The 19,770-nt window shown below is 54.1% G+C and overlaps 2 protein-coding genes across 2 annotated transcripts in view; both read right to left on the bottom strand.

Moving 5' to 3' along the window:
• Positions 1-286: 286 nt before the first annotated feature.
• ITPKA (inositol-trisphosphate 3-kinase A) lies at positions 287-9,461 on the bottom strand. The gene is made up of 7 exons (XM_069596058.1): positions 8,065-9,461; positions 2,308-2,404; positions 2,008-2,224; positions 1,680-1,884; positions 1,341-1,442; positions 976-1,047; positions 287-885 (listed from the first exon to the last, which is right to left on the bottom strand). Exons 1-7 carry the CDS (start codon positions 8,551-8,553, stop codon positions 682-684), a joined length of 1,386 nt encoding a protein of 461 aa, XP_069452159.1. The 5' UTR covers positions 8,554-9,461; the 3' UTR covers positions 287-681.
• Positions 9,462-17,453: 7,992 nt separating this feature from the next.
• RTF1 (RTF1 homolog, Paf1/RNA polymerase II complex component) overlaps positions 17,454-19,770 on the bottom strand; it is a 44,514-nt gene continuing 42,197 nt past the window's right edge. Inside the window, exon 18 of the mRNA XM_069596057.1 lies at positions 17,454-19,549. Within this exon, the coding sequence (XP_069452158.1) occupies positions 19,443-19,549 (107 nt within the window). The 3' untranslated portion in view covers positions 17,454-19,442. The remainder of the gene's footprint in view (positions 19,550-19,770) is intronic.

Here is a 19,770-nt window from a genome sequence, read left to right as displayed (position 1 = left end):
AGTCTCAGGCCTCCTGGGCAAGAGCCTGGCCACTCCCAGCCTTTGATATGTGGGGCTAGAGGCCACCCCCACCCACAGGTGTAGGTGGGGAATTGAAATTGCCTCTTGCAGGAAGCAGTCCCTGGATTGCCCTTACCCCATTAGCATCCTCCACCTGGGCAGCCCCCAACGCTACACATGCCTCTAAAAAAGAGCTCTTCTCATAGACCACAGTGATCTGAGAGATGCTAGGGAACCAAGAAAGAAGGGACCAGAGGGAAAGAGGGGATGAGGCCAGAGGCAAAGCTGGTATCTTTGAGTTTTATTGGGAAGGGGAGTCCATTGTAGTGTGGGAATTCAGACCAGTAGATCTAGTGCCTGTGAAACAAAGTTCTTTATCTGGCTTCTCTGGAGAGGTATGGAGCCCCCTCAGAAGAGCTGGGATGAAGAAGCCACTTATCCAGCTCTCCTCCTCCCTCCCCTGCTTAATTCCTGTCGCCGGCTCTAGGAACACTGGGGCTTGTGGGGGGCCAGGCCCTGTGCGTGCAGTGTGTCCCACAGTGGTTGGCACTTGTCCCTACATGGCGGTATGCACTGCTCTGCATCGCGAGGTTTCAGTCTCTCTTGCCTGCATGCATGGTGGGGACGCAGGCGGAGCTCCATCTGTTAGACCCTCAGGTCAGCAGGGACAGGGGCCCAGCCTCATCTCTCGGCTAGGCTGGCCAGGATGCCAATGAGATTGTCCAGCCCCAGCAAGTAGCCGTCCTCTCGGTTGCCCTCTTCCCAGGGCCGCCGGTGGTCCAGGGTCTGGCCGTCAGGGAGGGGCGTGGTCTTGCCAAAATCGATGAGCCACACACCGGCGCGATGGCAGTGATCATGCACGAAGAGGAGCGAGCTGCCGATCACCTGTCGAGTCCCCCACCGTCAGGCCACGGTGGAGGAGCCCTCCACCCTCGTCCCTCACAGACCACAGACATGTGAGCCTGCCCCTCTTACCTCGTGCCTCCGAAAGAACTCAGAGACCTCCAGAGTGTCCCGGATCTGCTGCAGGCGGTTCAGATACCTCCTCTGGAGAGGGTGGAGAAGAGGAGGACAAATTAAATACCAACTGAACCTCTGCGATTGTGAGATTATGAAGAACGCCGCGATGCATGCTTGGCTTGGCAAATACCATGGTGAGGAAGGCGCAGGCCCCCACGTGGCACGCAGCCCAGAATTGTTGTAAGCAATAACAGCGCAGTGCGATAAACACTGGGATGGGGGTCACGTAGGGAAGGCTGTTGCGTCAGATAACCTGACCTGGGGGCACCCCTCAGTATCAGGCTCCCCAGCATCTCAGGGTTCTGGGATCGCACGCTCACCAGCACTTCCGCATCCCCTTGCACAAATTCCTCAAAGACGCGGATCACCTGCTCCCGGCTTCGTGTGGTCTTGAAGTCGGTACTGCAGGAGCCATCGGCTTTCTGTAGAAGGTGGCAGAAATAGTCAGGGGCCACGTGTGCGCCCAAAGGGAGAGGATCTGGCTAGCGCAGGGATACCTCCCGGGACGTTGAATGCCAGGGACAGCGAGACGGCCGCCAGAAGGTGCCTCTTCCGGGGGCAGTCGGGGTGGGAGGTCAACACGGAGGACAGACACCGCACAGTGGGGCTGGGGCGGAGGAAGGGCCCGGGAAGTACAAAGCGACGCGGTCCTGGCCCACCTTGATGCCCTCGATGCGGAAGCCGAGAGTGGTGCTGGAGCTGATGCCTTCTCGCCACTGCATGTAGCGCGGCTTGGTGACCGCGCGCTGCGCGTGCTCTTCCTCGGTAGGTGCCTCAGGGTCTACCGCCAGCATCTTCTTGTACATGTCCTTCCGCAGCTTGGGCCGCTCGCGGGCTTTGGTCAGCTCCTCTTCCAGGTAAGTCCTACGGAGGCGCGGGCAGCGGCGCGGCGTGAGCGGGCGCACACCCGGACCTAGTCGAGCACTGCCTTGGGTTCCCGCCCTGGGCCCTTTACTGGTTTCCAGCCGCCCCGCAGGGCACGCATACCTGACGCCCATCTTGCAGTCTAGTACGCAAGGCCCATCGAAGCCGTCGAGCAAGTCCTGCAACTGCAGGTAGCTCTCGCCGTCGCGCTCCACCACGCCGTGGAAGGCGGGCACGCAGCCTCGTAGCGCATCCGCCATGAGCCGCGCCAGGCAGTAGCGCTCCGGCTCCGAGCTGCGCTTGAGGATCAGTCCGCTGGTGCCCGCTGCCTTGAAACTCCCTGAGAGCAGACCCTGGTTAGCGCCGCCTAAGTCCCTTCCTCCCGGCCTCCTCCCCCGGCACCCGCCACGGCCCTGTGCTCACCCGTGTGCCCCGCCAGCTGCACCCAGGCGTAGCGCTTCTTGAAAGGGCTCATGACCGGCAGGTTCACCATGGTCCGGATCTTCTGCCAGTGGCTTTTCTGAAAGCGACACGACCCGGGTCTGCCAGTCAGTGTCTCAGCAATAAAGCCATCCTTCCTCTGGAACATGGTCTCGCCCCTTCCCACCCTACCCTAAGCAGCTCATGCGTGGAGCTTCAACGGCTGATTCACTCAGGGGAAGTTTATCGTGAGCCTGTGTGGCGGACCCTGAGACAAGCGCCTGGAGATGACATATCCAGTGTGCTGAAAAGAGCCTCAGCCTTAGCATCAGAAAGCTCAGTTCTGCTGCTCCACAGCTGCATGGACAGGTTACTGAACTGCTCTGTAGAGGTTTTAGGACTTTTGTAAGGAAGACAGTCTCCTGATGTTAAAAAAATGCAGATTTTCAGGTCTACCACAGGGAAACTCTGAGCATTGCACTTTTACCAGTGCCTCGGGATATTCTGGGGCTTGAGAAGCCTCTGAGTTCAGTTTCTTAATCTGTAAATGGGGAAATAACTACTCCCACCAGGTTGTTGTGAGTAGTAGTAAATGAGACTTGAGTGTGACACCCCCCACCAACCGTCCCATTCCTTGGCATGGACCACTACCTGCACAAATCTGGATTATCATTTAATACTTGGGACCATTGGTTCCTCTCATTTAGGGAGAAAGACAAATATGGAAACAAATCATTACACAGGCCCAGGGCAGGGAGGCCAACCTGGTAGAGCCTGAAGAAAGAATGGCTTGGTGCTCCCGAAGGCCCTCTTCCTATCCTTGGATGCCATCTCACTCCCTACCAGTTGACAAGGCCAGGGTGCCCCAACCTGGACCCAGAAACCTGGGTTTTGAAAATGGAGTACAGAGAGGAGGGTCTGTCATCTTAGATGAAACTGAGAGGGAAATTGAGATTTTGGTGTACCTTTTGCCTTTTGACCGTTGCGTCTAGTCTGAGATCATCTGATACTCTGAACCTTTCCTCTTCCCACGCCAAGCTCATCACTCCTGTGTCTACCCACTGGAGCGCACAGGTTTGCTCATCTAAAGAGTGTGTCTGCTGCCTCCTCCCAGGGTGCCTGTCTTTTAGAGGAATGACATGTGTGCCTCCACCGGGCTGGAACCCAAGAATCCGGTTCTCACTCAATCCACCAGAGTGAGAGGGAGAACTAGGGTGGAGGCTTAAGCAGAGGAGGCTGCTGACTATAAAACCACTTTTCATGGGGAGGAGATGGGAGTCAGTGACAGAGTACTGGAGGGGGGAGTCCGAAGTTGCTTCCAGTCTTGGCTCTGTCACTTTTTAGCTGAGTGAACTCAAGTGAGAATTTCATCTGTGTGAGCCTGTTTCCTCTGGACCTAGCTGTTGCCATAACACGAGCCACCATTTACTGACCGCCCACTGCACGCCAGGCTTCTCATCTCCAACAGACAGCATTGCTCCTGCTTTCTTCCCGAAGTCCTTACATAGCACAGTAGGGTGTGATCACGTGTCCAATCCCCAGGGATCTGGGGGTGTAGCCAGAAGCAGCCCACTAGAAGCATGACATCTCTTTCGAAACTCCCTTTTTCACTCTTTAAATACATACAAGGTTTGCATTATGCTGCATAATAAATCCAAGTTTTATTATAAAACTCTCCCACCTCCAAATCCTCAAATAAAATTCCAGGAGGATGTATGTGCCAGGTACATTGAGTGGCATATTGTATACCCTCTTCCCCCACACTCAGTTTGAAATTCATGATGCTGCCTGAGATGGTAACTATTGCCATTTTACAGAAGGCAATCAAAGTTCAAAGAGTAACATTCCTGCTATCCCTGCTTCCAGCTGGCCTCCCAGTCTCTGCCCTAAGCTCAAGTTCAAAACCCACCCCCATGGTCCAATTGTCCCAGCAGGTTCCAGAGGTCAAATGGACCCTGCATGAAAAAGAGTTTTGTATAAGATGAAGCAATTTGCAGCCACAAGGTGGTGTGTTTTGATCTCTGGGGAAACACTGAGATCTGCCTAGGGACCCCTCTTTGTTGGCTGGACACCTTTAGTTTATCCAAAGGGATGGGTTTAGCGGTGGGGCTTCAGGAAGCTTTAGGGACTTACTGGCAGAATTTGGGGGGACAGTTGGGCCAGGATGGACTTCATTATAGGGTTCATCTAGTTCCATAGCCACCCCAGTAGAAGATGGAATCAGCCTTGGGTTAGGTGAGATGGGAGAACTGCATCATCCTTTCTTCTGCAATCATGTAGGAGCAGTGAGTGAGGCTGGAAGGTGAAAGGTGGACCTGGTAGAAGAGGATTTAGTACCTGCAGGCCTGAGCTACTATCTCTTGAGTGATGTGTGATAATATAGCATTGACTTGCTCCCAAACTGAGATAACATCGGGTTCTCTCTCCACTCTGCCCACCCCAGTTTTGTGAGATCATATCAGCCAAGAGCAGCAAAGACTAAGGTTGTTTCCAGCCATGTGGGTTACAGAAGGCTTTCAAACCTGTTATGCCATTTGAGCCCTCCCAGCTACCTTTTGAGGTTGGTTGGTAATGACAGGATTTAGTTCCTCTGCCAGTAATGGATAGGGTCGGATATGGAAGGAGTTGATGCAAGCATCATGGAATTCTGCCATCTTCATCGAGGGAGCTACCTCCCCCAGGGAACATAATGCATAAAAGATGCATATATCCAGAATGGTTCTTGGGGAATCATTCTTTGGTGAGTGGGTGGGGATTTTGGCACATGAACAACAGCAGGGAAGATATTTTTGAGCAGGTAAAGCTTTTATTGTGTGAATATCAGAAAGCAGATTTATTATGTTACAGAGTGAAACCTGGCTGAAAAAAGGGTTAAAACCCCATCGCCCGGCCCAGGCAAATAGAAGTCTGAGAAAGCATCTCACAGCAAGAGGCTACCCAGACACCTTGGGACAAAAAGCTCAGGAGAGCTGACCATGTGAGAGTCTTTGATGAAGTCACAGGAGGACCCTCTGATAATTCTTCACCCATGAGGCTGGACAGGAAGCATCTCTCTCTGGGCAGAGCTTAGCTGAATACTAGCCTGAGACCCTCCTTTGTCTGAGCTCTATTTAGAAGCCCTGAGGACTCCGGCTTCTTGTATCACACCAGACACTCTGTGTATCTTCTGCCAGAAGCCCTTTACTTTCTTTGTCTTTGGTATTCATCTCCCCTCTTCCTGACTTCCATGCCCTACCTACAGCCATCCAGACTCTGGCTAAAGCTCTCTACCAGCCCAACCCCCTTGCCATGTTCCCAATACTTTATCAAATAAGCACTCCTGGTGATGGTGGTGAGAACAATCAGTTTAAATTTATAAAATGATTTGCACCAAGGTATAAGTGACCCACGACTTCACCCTCCCAGGGGCATTTGCTTTTTAAAAAGGAAGTCTGTTAACCTAAATTCTGCTCTATAATTAGTGAAAAGTGAAGTGTGGGAGTTCTGGGCCCAGGACAGGATGGCATCCAGGTCTCCTTACCCATCCTGGAGCACTGAGAGAAGAGAATCAAATGAACAAGAGTCAACCTCTCTTCTGCTAGAGCAACACCCCCAAAATTGTTTTAAGAGGCAGACAAGGCCTAAGAATGTCATGCCCGCTGCCCTTGGGGACAGGCCCCCAACTCCTCTCTTGGCCTGAATGGTTTTTCTTCCCCATGACTCTTCCCTCTACCGTAGGAAAGGAGGCAGGAAGGAGGCAGCCTGCCCAGTCCCAACTACCTTGAGGAGGAGCCCAGCTCCAGACTCTGGGCACACAGTGTGCGGCTTCTAGAAAGAAAAGATGAAGGATGTAGGCAAGCCTCGCAAAGGCTTCCCGCTATTCACATTATCCACCCAGGCCGGAGTTGTAAGGGGCTGGAGAGCTGAGAGTTGAGGAGTGCTGCCGCAGTACCCTTCTCCCAGGTGCATCCTTCAGGGCCAGCCAGCCCATGGGCTCTGCTTCCTGCCTGGGGAAGCCCTAAAGCCAGCCTAGGCGGGCGCGCTGTGCCGCTTCGCGAGGCAAAGTCCGAGCCGGGCCCTTCCACGCGGACGCAGGCGGCCTCTGTCAACAGCCCCTGGCTTATCTGCCACCGCCGTGGCTGTTTGCCTTCGGGGAGGTCCCGGCGGGCTGGGGGTTGGGAAGGCCTGGTACTCGCAGCCTTGGAGCTGGAAGGGCCCTCCACGGCCATCTGCTCCAGCTCTTGCCGCGCCGGGTGACGGGGAGGCCCAGAGTGGGAGAGGCCGGCCGAAGACGCCCAGGGCACAGCTGCGACTGGTCCCCGCAATCTTGACCCCAGCTGGCCTGCCTACGTGTAAGCAGTCCTGAGCCGCAGGTCCTCCTCCGCCTTTAGGGACGAGTGAAGCCGGGGGCTGCCCTCGTGGCTCCCTGCCTCCAGCGCCCGCCTCTCAGCTCTCAAAGATTTGAACGGGGGGAGCGTTGGGCCCACAGTTACTGCTCCGGATTTTCGGGGGTGGGGAGGGAGGAGTCCTCTCACTGGCCCTCATCACCGCCTCATGAAACCCTCGGGCGGAACCGCCTCCTTTCAGGGAACAGGGTTACACCAGAAATGTCAGGGGTCAGGGGTACCCTTGCCCCTAGGGAGGACAGAGGGACTCCCCGCGCCCTCTGCCTGGTGTCGGGATGGGTTCCTGCTCTATGAGACTTTTTCCTTTTCCCTTCTGTGTCACAAACCACGTCGCCCTGAGGATAATGTAAGTCTCAGGGGTAACTGAATCACGGAGCCGCTGCAAGCCATTACAGTGACTCTCGCGCCTCGTCCAATCCGAGCGCGGGGGGGAGCCTAGGTCCCGCAGGCCCGGCCGCCCCGGCGCACGTCCGCGGCTCTCACCGCCCTTCTGGGCAAGCCCCGAGCCACCAGAGCCGGAGGGCGCCCTTCGCCTCTCCCTCCACTCCAGGGACACTTGCATAACGTGGATCTAGAGCAACTCCTTCTCGTTGACCGCGGATAGTTATTTAAAGTATTTGGCCTTGATTAAAACAAGGGGGACAGGGCGGCTATCCTGGGCGCGGCAAGACCCGGAGGGGCAGGCACGGGGAATGACTGCACCGCACCCTAGCCTGGGTTATCAAAGGGTCAAACCTGGCCCCAGAACAGCCAGGCTACCGGGGGCGGAGATTGGCAGACTGGTCCCACCCTCTCAGCCTCAGTTTACCTCCCCCACCCTCCCCGGCCAGAATTAGGAGCAGCAAAGCGGAGGAGGGCAGCGTTCCGCCCCCTGCCTAAGCTCGCTGTCCCGCGCCCCTCCCTTGCCCGCGTCCAAGCCTGGTGCCGGAGCAGACGGCGGCAGTTCGCGAGCGGAGCCTGGAGCTCGGCTCCACTCCCACTCAGGAGAGGGAAACCGTGGCAACGGCGGGGGTGGGGCTGCGGCGAGGGAGAGGGGGCGGCAGAGAGGGAGGCTCGTCCTCCCGTCTCGGCGAGAGTTCGCCGGGCAACGCTAAGCCCCTCCGATCCCTCCAGCCATCTCACGGCCGGCAAGTCACGCTGCCCTACCGCCCCACCGGTCCCCATGGCCGGTCTCGGGGATTTCTCACTCTCTTAGACGCCCCCAGGGCCCCTACTCGCCTGTAGAACTGGAGTAAAAACTGTCCCGGCGCCTCCCACCGACCCCACTGCCTAAAGAGGGAGAAGGGGACTCTCGGGGGAGGGAGCTTAGGGCGGGAGTTGGTCCGCAGCGAGCTCCAAGCAGGTCCCCGCTCCGGCCCCGCCCCGCGGCCCGTACCTGACCCACGTCCTCGCCCGCTTCCAGCTGCACGTTGCCGCGGCTCCGGCTCTCGCTGTCGCTCAGAAGATCGTCCTCCGAATCCTCGGGCAGCGACGAGGAGCCAGTGGAGGAAAGCGACGAGGTGGAGAGGCGGCGCGGCTGCTGCAGGTGCGACGAACCCACAGCCGGGAGCCAGCTACCCTCCGGCTCGGGCGGCCCGGGGCTGGCCGGGGGCACGTCCGGCTCCTCGGCCGTCACAGTCAGCTGCGGGATCACTGGGGCAGGGGGAGCCCGCGGAAGCCCGTTGGGGACCTGTCCCCCGCGCCGCTTGGCCCCGCGAGCCCGGGGCTGCCCGGCGGCGGCGGCGGCAGCGACCGCAGCGCAGCGCGCCTCGAAAAGCAGGCGCAGCTCCCCGACGCTCCGGCGCGGGGCCCGCTCCAGCCCAGGGCTGCAGGACCCCGCGCCTGCCGGCCGCGCCATGCCCGTCGGGCCCCCGGGCAGGGTCATTTCCCGGTAACAGAGCCGCGGCGGAGCCCACCAGCCCGCGGCGCGGCGGGCACTGGAGACGCTCGGCGCCCCCGGCTCGAGACTGCCCCGAGGCGGAGCCTGCGCCGCAGCCCGCCTGGGCCCCGCCTCGGCCGCGCCCCCCGCCCACTCCTTTCACTTTCAGAGAAAGCGCGGGCCTTCCTGGGCTCCTGCCCAGCCGGGAAGGCTCCCTGTGGCTCCGGGGGTGGCCGGGAAGCCCAGGCCTCCTGGATATACAGAAAACCCGGGACTGGCCCTCGCGGCCTCTCAGTGCCCACCTTCGCTGGGGAAGGCCGGAAGGATTGCTCCGCCCCACGCCGCGCTCGACACCCCAACTCCACAGGGATTCCTCCAGGAATTCCTCCAGGGCAATTCCAAGGGCCCTGACCCCGCGGGGGTGGAGCTGGTCCAGCTTTGGCTCTCGCACCCGGTCCCCTCGGGCTCCTTTCCTCGTTCCACCCATTCTGGGCTAAGGCGTCCAGGTCTTGGGGGCTTTTCCCCCTTCTTCGGCGCGGAGTTCGAGGCCTTCGGCTTCCCTAGGAAGCCTCACCCCAGGGCGTGTGCCCAAGTGGGGACTGTGTCTTGGGAACCAGCTGAGGCTTTCCCCACTCCCTTTCCTCGAGGCTGGCAGAGTACAAGGTCAGGGGGCGGAGCCTGGATCTCTCCACGTTTTCCTGGCGGAGAACCGGGCAGCATCCCAGGCTGCTGGCTGGCGGAGGCTGGGGTGGGGGCGGCGAGCCCTTCTTCCTCCTTTCCTTTTGGAGTTCAGGGCTTGGAGTTACTGTGGGGCTGGAAGTAAGTCATTCCTCCTCCTTGAACTGATTTTTCTTGACAGGGTTGTTGTCCGCCTCACAGGATTGCTGTGAGAATAAAATGAAAGATGTGATATCTCGAAATGGTAAGAATAATTTTAGTGTGGGTGGGAGAAAGAGCCAGCCTCAGGTTCACCACACTCCAGATGTGATTTTAGGCAGTCTACTCACTGTTCTAAGTCCATTTTCTTACTTGTAGATGTAGGTAAACTTCACCTGACCCACAGAGTTGTGGCTGTGAAACTGGGAAGACAGTGCTGATGTTGGAGAAGGACCTTATACATACACCACAGCGTGCTCATCGGTAGCATCGTTGTGGTAGGTCTTTTGGCCACTTTGCGTGTTAGTGGTCAACTGAGCTGCAAAGGCTGCTTTGTGTAGAACTCAGCATTTCACAACATTTCCTGTTTTTTCTCCAAATGCCATGAGAGAGAATCCCTCACTGGGGATTCTGATGCCTAGAGCTTACTGGGGGACCTGTGGGGATACAGCCCTCAGAAGGATGGCCTCTGAGCTGATGAAGACAGAAAGGAACTCTTATCTCCTTTCCTTATCTCCCTTCATCCGGAATTTGAGAATGGCCTAGGAGGAGAGAAAAGGAGGAGAGACAGTGGGCGCCTTCAGCAAAGAAGAAAAGGGAAAACCCCTAGGGAAGAAAGATTGAGTGGAAGAAAGAGTGGGAGGAGGGAAGAAAAACGGAAGACATGAAGGAGTAAGAGAAAGAAGGAAATACAGGAGTCTGAATACTCAAGTCCTCTGGAGAACCTGGGAAGCCACATGGCTACCTTCTCTGGGGCACAGAAGTTTGGAGGAGCCTGAGTGTTTGTGTCAGGGGTGTACTTGAGGGCTTGAAGGACCAGAGACACCTGCACTCATTTCTATCCCTCCTTCAGAGCTCCCCTGGTTAGCGGGGGAGCTGGGAAGGTAGTACCCTCAGAGGGGGGCCTGGGGGCAAAACCAGAGTGGAGAGAGGCAACAAGGACCTGTTAGAACTGGAAAGGTGGGAAGGGAAGTGAGAAGAGCAGCTCACACCTGTGTGGCAGTCAATGGATGGGCAATGTTGGAGGCACAAGCAGGCTGGGAGCTGGTGTCATCCTGACTGCCATGAGGAAACTTAGGGCAATTCCTTTTTCTTGTATCAGGAACTTGCCCAAGGCAGGCAACCAAAAAAGAGCTCTTTGCCATACCTGCTCAGGCCTTCCTCCCTGGAAAGGTAAGGACAAACCTTCGAATGGGTATTGAAATGAGTTAATTTCATAGGTTTTCAAGTGGGAAGTACATTTATATGCCTCTACCATCCTCACAATATAGCAGAAGTAACAAAGAGGTTAAATGACTCAACCAAGGAGGTTAAGGCGCTTGTGCAAGGCCACATGGTTAGGTGGGGGAGTGTGCCCTAACTTCTATTCTTGTGCTATGCTCAGTTTCTTAACATCTTCCAGTTCAGTCTCTAGATCCTTATCCAGTGAAGGCAGAGTCTGCCTCCACCTATCATAGGCAGAAAACATAGGCACAATCCTGGGGCAGGGCGGAGGGGTCCCAATAGAGCTGTGGGACAAGGTCAAAGGGGCCGCATGTCCTCCTAGTTGAGCCAGGAATGACCTTTCAAATGCTGGAATTCTGTTTTTTGCCTCAGTTTTCCCAGTCCTTGAAGTTGAGTAGATGGATGTAAGTTAGAGGGGTGTGGAGAAGGTCAGTCTGACTACAATATAGGCATAGGAATGGCCTCTTGTATGATGCAAAAAATAGATGTGCGGGGGCCAAGAAGATTGTTTCAAGGTTTTGACGGTCATTAGGTGGCTGATCTGAGATTGGCCATGAGAATCCCTCTGCTTTATCCACAAGGTCAGCTACATGTCTGAGAAGAGAGCTGATCCTTCTTCTTGTGGCTTCTTTGTTTAGGGATCCTCCTATACCCTAGATGCCTGCATCCTGGGGTATCTGAGTCTTCATCCCTCTCTGTGTCCTTCAGGACTTTTCAGGCATGGGGGCTACATCCCTCCTGGGGTTAACTACCCTGGGGCACAAAAGCTGTGGAAGGGGTGCGTGAGATTGAGTGAGAGGTTTCTAGTTTATTCCTTAGCCTGCCTCACTTAGCTCTGTGCCTCTTATGCAACTCACAGTACAGGATCATTGGCCCCAGTGGCAGGAGCAAGGTCACTACTCACTATTTCTATGCCAGTTTCTGGTTCCCAAGACCCCTGGGCAGGGCCTCTCACCTTGGAGAGAGAGGATGAGTGGGCCATCTGTTTGTTTGTTTTTTTTAGTAACTTTATTTGTATTTGCTGCACACAGGCTTTTTCTATTTGCAACAAGCAGGGGCTACTCTTTGTTGTGGTGTGCAGGCTTCTCATTGCAGTGACTTCTCTTGTGGAGCATGGGTTCTAGGGCACAGGGCTTCAGTACTTGTAGCACTTGGGCTCAGTAGTTACAGCCCCTGGGCTCCAGAGCACAGGCTCAGTAGTGGTGGCACACAGGCTCAATTGCCACTTGGCATGTGGGGTCATCCCAGACCAGGGATTGAACTCATGTCTCCTGCACTGGCAGGCAGATTCTTTAGGACTGAGCCATCAGGGAAGCCCCCACCTGTTGTTTTGAAAGCCTTTCCAGTGAGAGCTGAACTTCCATGAGATGTGTGTGAGTGTGTGAGAGCGTGTGTGTATATGTTGGGAAGGTGGTGGTGGCATAGTTTCCTTTAGGCCAGGTGGTACAGGTTCTCATTCAAGTCAACAACTCCCAGACATGCTCTGTGAAGCTTAGTGTCCTCCAAGGGAGTTTCTGACCCCAAGATTCCAATATTCTGTGACCTATGACTCATTTGTCATTTATAGAGCAAATTAACTTTCATTGCAATGGCACCCCACCCCAGTACTCTTGCCTGGAAAATCCCATGGATGGAGGAGACTGGTAGGCTGTAGTTCATGGGGTTGCCAAGAGTCGGACACGACTGAGCGACTTCTCTTTCACTTTTCACTTTCATGCATTGGCAACCCACTCCAGTGTTCTTGCCTGGAGAATCCCAGGGATGGCGGAGCCTGGTGGGCTGCCGTCTACGGGGTCACACAGAGTCGGACACGACTGAAGTGACTTAGCAGCAGCAGCAGCAAGCAGCTGCTATGAACAAGGCATTGTGGTAGGTGAAAGGGATGCAAGAATGATCCCACCCCCCAGAGGGTGGCGGGTCAGTGAATGCTGCTAGGTCCCAAGTTTTATCAGAAGATATTCCCAGGATATTTCCACAAATTGTATCAATTATGGGGTCAGAGATTGCATGGGGAGGAGGAGAAACCCAAAGGCAAGGAAAAGGGTCTGGGGTTGTCAAGTGAAGATGGCTGTTCACTCCTCTTTCCAGGAGGAAGGAGAACACCAATTCTTCCCCATTTGCAATAACCCTGGCTCTGGCAAACACTTCAGCACTGTCTCTACCATGCTCTGGGCAGAAAAGGGCTTCAGACTGACCAGGGTTGGAGAATGAATGGTTTGCAGGAAGCAGCTGAAAACCAAGGTCTTACTGAAAGTTCCTTGGAAACAGTAAATATAGCTTTTTAGCAACCTAGGGCCTGTTTTCTTTCTTTTCTTTTTAAAAACTGCACCGTGTGGCATGTGGGGATCGTAGTTCCCCAACCACAGATGGAATCCATGCCCCCTGCATTGGAAGCACAGAATCTCCTGGGGCTGTTTTCTGTTGTGTCCTTTCTCATTCCCTTCCTTCAAAAGACAATGTAAAATGATGCGCCACCACCCTCTGAATCACCCTCCTTCAAAACAGTCAAAATGTGTCACCACACCTGTGTATGCTCAGTAAGAACATTTTCTCTCCTGACACACTTCAGAAACAAGGTTTCCCATCCCTCCCAGGAGCCTGTATTTCCCCTCCTCCCTCTCTCTAAAACTCGGAACCCTCAGAATCTCTGCCAGTGGTCAAGGGGAGCCAGAGGGGACTGGTAGTGTCTGAGGTCAGGGATGCAGTCTTTCTCTGTCCCCCACATCCCTACCAGGGTACCTCCAGATCTTTCCCCGCCCCAGGTGGGCGCATCCCCTAATTATATTTGTGATCTCTGCCTGCAAGCGTGACCTTCACCCGGGGTGCGCAGAGAGCCTCCAGTGGCCAGGTGGAAACAGGAGCCACTGGGAAGCTGGGAAGCGGCGCGCAGGCCCTAGGTCCGTGGAGCTGACGGAGCTGATGCTTGCTCCTCCTCGGCATCAGTCGCCGGGCGCCTCACGCAACCCGCCAGAAGCACCGAGTAATCTGAGGCCCCAGCTCTCAACGGCGGGTGGGGGGCGGGTGTGGGGAGGCCGCCGGGGCGCGCCCGGCCGGGGTCCACGGTTGGAGACGTGCATGGCGAGGGCATGCACGTGCAGGCGGTGTGGTCACCGCCCCGTGGGGCACTCGGACCTGGACTCCAAGGTCTGTGAGGTCGCGACTGGGCGAACAGAGGCCGAGGCTGTTGACTCGTCGGGGCGTGAGGGGATAGCTCCCATCTGCCACAGCCGTTTTACTCGCGGACTCAGGTTGAACCCATACGACGCGGACAGCCTGGGCTTCTACTGCAGGCGGCATAGCACCGCCATCTCATTCCCGCGTGCGCTGCGGTCTGGGGACACGATAGAGGGGAGTGGTGGGGTCAGAAATCCCAGAACGCAGTCAGCTGGTCTCGCCCCCCTTTCCTCCACTGCGTTTATTGGGCGTTAACTAACTCCCAGGGTGGAGGTGGAGACTCACAGGTAACAGTACTACAGCGTGGTGTCTGCAGCCCTAGAGAAGCCTAGGCGCTCCCAAACCGGAGCGGGAAGGGGCAATCAGAGAAGGTTTCCTGGAGGAGGTGACCTTTGAGCGCTGAAGGGTGAAGAGTAGTTCTCCAGGGAAAAATCGATGGGGATAGACCTGTGCGTTTCAGGAGAGGTGGATGTGTTTATGGCTGAGCAAGATGTGTTCTCCGCATGAATTTAGCGACACAGTGTTGTACGTTTGCGCCTGCTAAGTCCATTCAGTCGTTTCTGACTCTGTGACCTCATGGACTGTAACCTACCAGGCTTCTCTGTTCATGAGATTCTCCAGGCAAGAATACTGGAGTGGGTTGCCATTTCCTTCTCCAGGGGACCTTCCCGTCCCAGAAACTGAACCCGCATGTACTGCATTGCAGGCAGACCGTTGAACCACTGGGGAAAATGCAGGGTCATGGACAGCTAAAAGAGATGAAAAGTGATATTCTGAAGATACTATTAAGTCATCATGAAAGAGATCAGAACTTGGTTGAACTTCTTTACACTCATTTTCCAGTTTGACACGGTTTTTATGTTTTAATTACTCCCTGTGGTGTTGGGGAGTTGAGGCCTCACAGTCTTTCTGAGTCCCCTGGGGCAGTGGTGAGGTGGAGGCCTCCGGAGCCAGTGAGGGCTGAGAGCAGGAGGATGCTTTCAGAACCACCATCAGTAAAGAGGGTGTGTGTTGGGGCTGCAGAGGATAAATAGCAGCAGCAAGTGGGACCAAAAGGCAGCTGTCCTTCTCTGGACAGTTCTCCTGGCCAGCCCCAGTGATCATCGGAACCTCCATAGGGAGACAGAGTTTCTTGACCTTCCTCCCACCCTTCAACACACACACTCCTAGGTGGGAGCCAGCTGAGTCTCTGGGCCATACACACACACGCCAGCTGAGTCTCTGGGACACACACACACACACGCGAGCTGAGTCTCTGGGACACACACACACACACTCCTAGGTGGGAGCCAGCTGAGTCTCTGGGCCACACACACACACGCCAGCTGAGTCTCTGGGACACATACAACACGCCACCTGAGTCTCTGGGACACACACACACACACACACATGCCAGCTGAGTCTCTGGGACACACACACACACACACTCCTAGGTGGGAGCCAGCTGAGTCTCTGGGATACACACACATGCCAGCTGAGTCTCTGGGACACACACACATACACGCGCCAGCTGAGTCTCTGGGGGACACACACACACACACATATGCCAGCTGAGTCTCTGGGGCACACACACACACACACACTCCTAGGTGGGAGCCAGCTGAGGCCCAGCTTCTGGAGCTTCATGCCCTCTGCTGGCACTGGGGCTATTCTGTGGTTTCTGACCCATTCCATCACACTGCCCCTTCCACCCCCACCCCTCCACTCTGCTCCGTCTCTCCTGTGAGGCCTAATGGCCTCTATTCTGACAACAGCACCTACCAAACCTTTACTGGGAAAAGGAACACTTCATCTTGAACAGGCTCCAGACAGATTTTATGTTAAAGATGGGGAATGGGCTCAGAAGAGTTAACCAGCTTCAGCCCTAGGTAGTTAAGTGGTGGAGCTGGGGCATGCTGCTGCACTGAGCCCGCTTACCTTGTGGCTTTTAGGCTCTCCCTCAGGTCCAGAGCACAATCTGGAAACCCTCAATATGCCTGTGCTGCACTGGCTAAGCCCCTATTCTGGGCCAAGAAACTGGCCCTGGGGGCCAGCCTGGGGAACCCTCCAGAGAAGGCAGACTGCCCCCCTGTCCTCACCCCCTAGTGCTGCTGCTCCCTCCAAACCTCTCCTCCCCAAAGCAGTTCAGCTGCCCACTTTAGTCAGGAAAGTCACATGATAGTATCTGAGCTGGAGGCCTGTGACTTCCCCGTTCCAGAACGTCACTGCCATGAGATAGCCAATAGACCCTGCACCCCTCTCCCCTTTGCATTCCTCCACCCACAGCCAGTGGCTGCCTCACAGCAGAGAACCCTGGGAAATAACGAGACAAGGCTGTCCTCTAGGCTGGACTATAATCTCTGCTCTCTAGGGCCCAGGAGCCCACTGCTTCCAACAATCAGGTGGCTGGTGTGATAGGGAGTTTAAGAAAACCTCATTAGATGCAGTTGCTAGGTGAGCCCCAGGGACCCACCTCTCCCATCAAAGGCAGGCCTGGACAAGGCTTGTACCATTGCGTTGCCACCCCCTACCTTCCCAGGTCTAGAAAGGTTTGAGACACAGCCTCATGTGAGGGCAGGGAGCCTTACACATGTCCCCAGCTGGGGCCCTAAGGGAAGTATATCAGTATTACCCCCAGAGCCATACTCACAAGCCCTGGGTCCCCCTTCATACTCACGACAGGCAGAAAACAGGTTAACAAAGAAATTATACCTCAGCCAACTGAAAGCTATAGAAGGACGACACTCTCACTAGGGTTAGGCAGTGTATCAGGGGCCTACCTAGTTCTGTTAGAGCTTGTTGGTATCTTCCAACGTAGGAAGTAAACTAGGCCCGTTAAAGGTTGCCTTGGCTCTAGGCAACCATTGTCTCAGAGAGGCTTCTGGGGAACTGGGTAGCTAAAGAGTTAACAACAGCCACTTTCACTTGGGGGTGGTGGTGGTTCAGGGCTAAGAGTAGGGGGAGGGAGGGAAGCCAGGCGAGAGGCTCTCCTGGACTTTTAAAACTTTGAGAGTTGCCACTCAGGATGCAGTCTTTGGACTAAATCTGACTCCCTTGTTAAAACAGGGCATAAAGTTTATTTACAAATATCTGTACAGTTTGAGTGACAGGTCAGGACTTCACAGAAACAAAGAAAACAAAAGCATTTTCTTTGAAGGAAAGCTGTAGGCAGGAAGACTTTCCCTGCACCTGTCCGAAGCAAGACAGACAAACAGACCTCTATACATCATGAGCTCGGCATACGGACATTGGCCTTTTTGCTTCTTGGAAGGAAGTGAAAAATGTATAAAGCAGCTTTAGGTGCCACACCCTTCAACACTGAAACCACCTGGGGGGTGGGGTGGGGGTGGAGCAGTGGGCCACTGCTGCCATTCCCCAGCACAAGAGGTACCTCGAACCTCCAAGAAGCTCCGCTGGTGGGATAAAGCCAATGTATCATGCCTGGTCAAGATCTCAGTTCAGAGGCCCTGCCTCAGTTGAGACTGCAGACAAGTCCTCAGTCTTGATTCCAATCACCAAAATAGGCTACTCAGGTGAGAAGTTAACTGGCGGTCTTCTTTGGTTGGCTCTGCTCCCTGCTGTTTCTGGCATCTCAGAACGAAAGTTTCAGCAGCTGCGTGTGGGTAGGTAGTGGCACAGTGGCTACAGTGTGATGCAGTTTTAATAAAAACTTTATTACACAGCCATAATGTAACCGACACTTCTCCAAATCCAAATGATACTAAATACAGATCTACATGGTGGATCAGAATGTCTCCAGCAAATTATATGGATTCTATCATTTCGTGTCTTTTAAAACAAGAAAAAAAAAGTCCAAGTTTGTCATGATACGAGAGGTCCCAGCAGCCTCCAGGACTCTTCTGGAGTCCAGGCAATGTTTAACAGTCTGTGATTCCACATTTACACAACAGTCTATAAAGAGTTTTGGTCAATGGACTATTCAAGTATATATGATTTTAATGAGTCCACCACCACTCCTTTGCCCAACTGAACTGTCACAGCCACCATATAAGCTGTGTTACAGTCATATTTATCAATTTTACAGTCACAATTCTTTTTAAAAAAACATTGATTGCTGCTTTTTTTTTTAAATAAAAAAAGTGTAAACTAAGTTAAAGCAACACTGAGGCTCTACTAAACCCAGAAGAGTTACCAAGTTCCTTTTTGTTTAAATACAACTTAATCCATGATTTCCCATCATCCTACTTTCTTATAGAAAGTGGGGTGAAGAGATACAAAGCAGGGCTTTGAGATTCCTCTCCCTCTTGTGGGAATCAGCAGCTCTCAGCTGTTCCTTTAGCTTAGTTCTTGTTTTATATAGTCAGCTGTACTTTGTTCTGAAAAGATTTGTTAAATGCCACTTTTATTTACACTTGGAGCTTTACACCTGAGAATGATTATCAAGCAGTCAGCTTATCTCTTTGCAAACATTTTATAAAGACATACATACTTCTTTGCTGGCTTCACCCTAGCTGCACAACAATATATATGCTTACCATATATATGTATACACACACACAGAACTGCACATGCTTGTAACATCTGCAACCTATATCTTTGTGTTCGTTCTCTCCACATTCATGTTGAATACTTTCTCTTAAAAAACAGAACACAATATTATTCTTGCTGAAACGGCAAAACAGAATCACTAGGAAGAGACAAGCACATGGGGCGGGGAAAAGACACACTACATTCAGCCAAGAAGCTGTGGGCTGAACACATGGGCTGAGCAAGACACCTGTACCTCCCTAGTACCTAGCCATGGGCTTCCCTCCCACCTGCCAGGACACAGCTGACAGGGCAGGGGCCAAACTGGGGAGATTTCTCCGAGGTGGGAGGGTGATGGGAAAAAGGAGGTGGGGGAGAAGTTACACAGCTACAGCAGTCAGGCCCGTTTAGTAAGAAGAATCACATTTAATGAGTTTCTTTCTTGCAGTTTCAGATGCTCAAGTACAGCTGAAAAAAATCTGAAACAGCTATAGCCCCATGACAGACAGATACAAAGAGTACTGCATTTTAAAAAAATGATAAAAAAATCCACACACTTACAGACACATACACACATACACACTCTCTCTCAAATAGAACCCCCTCCCTCCCCACAAATGTACACTTTTTGGAAATTAAATTGGGTTTTGAAAACCCTTCTTCCGCAAGATCGGAAGAAGAGAAAGATGAGAGAGAGGAGAAGGGTCTGCAGGTGCCCAGCCCCCACTCCCACCAGGGCCGGGGGCCAAATGTTCAATGGTTGGGTCCAGGGCCATCCAGCACAGGATGCTGCCCAGTGCTGCTGCTGGGGGCTCCAGTAAGAACCCCAGCTCCATGGTAATACTGAATGCGTGCAGAGTGGCCAATGAACTGTGGTTTAAAAAAAAAAAGAAAAAGGCAAACACAAATCTAAAGACATGGATAAAGCCCAAGAGAGCCCAGGTTCACATTGGGGGGGTCCTGGGGGTCGGTGGAGATGTTGCAGACCAGGGAAGTCTATACAGCAAATGGTTTATATTACAGACGACTGGCAGTTTAGAGTCTCTTCCCAGTTCTCCTGCTGCTCCAGCCCAGTGAGGGCAAATCAGAGGAAAGGAGGAAAAGTGGGACACTGTGATGGGCATGCGGGGTCAGACGCAGCAGGCTGGGCGCGCTCAGATAAGCCCTCGTCGTTTTTTGTAGTCCTCCAAGTTCAGAGATCTCCTCGGAGCTCCATCCTTGGCCGGCGGAGCCTTGGAGGTGATGGCCAAGGCCTTTGATTCTACAGGAAAGAAGAGCAAACCGGCATCTGAGGTCCCCCGGTCTTGGGCTTCACTCCTCCAGGTAGTGTCCCTGTTCCCTCTCAAGACGGACCTGCAGCCTATCTTACTCTGGCCTCCATAAATACAGGTGACTAGATATCCCCATTTCTTCCCCCAAAGCAGACCTCCTTGCTGGCTGAGAGTCATGGAGCCACCCTGGTCCTTGGCCATGGCCAATCTC

Source organism: Ovis canadensis, chromosome 7, assembly GCF_042477335.2.
Source record: "Ovis canadensis isolate MfBH-ARS-UI-01 breed Bighorn chromosome 7, ARS-UI_OviCan_v2, whole genome shotgun sequence".
NCBI classification, from domain to species: domain Eukaryota; kingdom Metazoa; phylum Chordata; class Mammalia; order Artiodactyla; family Bovidae; genus Ovis; species Ovis canadensis.
The sequence above is the reverse complement of the archived record's forward strand: the minus strand, read 5'-3'. Positions and strand labels throughout refer to the sequence as shown.

What these genes read in the sequence shown, in the direction of transcription:
- ITPKA (XM_069596058.1), bottom strand. Translation starts at nt 8,553, where the DNA reads ATGACCCTGCCCGGGGGCCCGACGGGCATGGCGCGGCCGGCAGGCGCG. An exon ending in TCCGCATCGAGGGCATCAAG is followed by an intron (nt 1,443 to 1,679) that starts GTGGGCCAGGAC and finishes CACCTTCTACAG; the next exon opens with AAAGCCGATGGCTCCTGCAG. An exon ending in AAGGGGATGCGGAAGTGCTG is followed by an intron (nt 1,048 to 1,340) that starts GTGAGCGTGCGA and finishes CACCCTCTCCAG; the next exon opens with AGGAGGTATCTGAACCGCCT.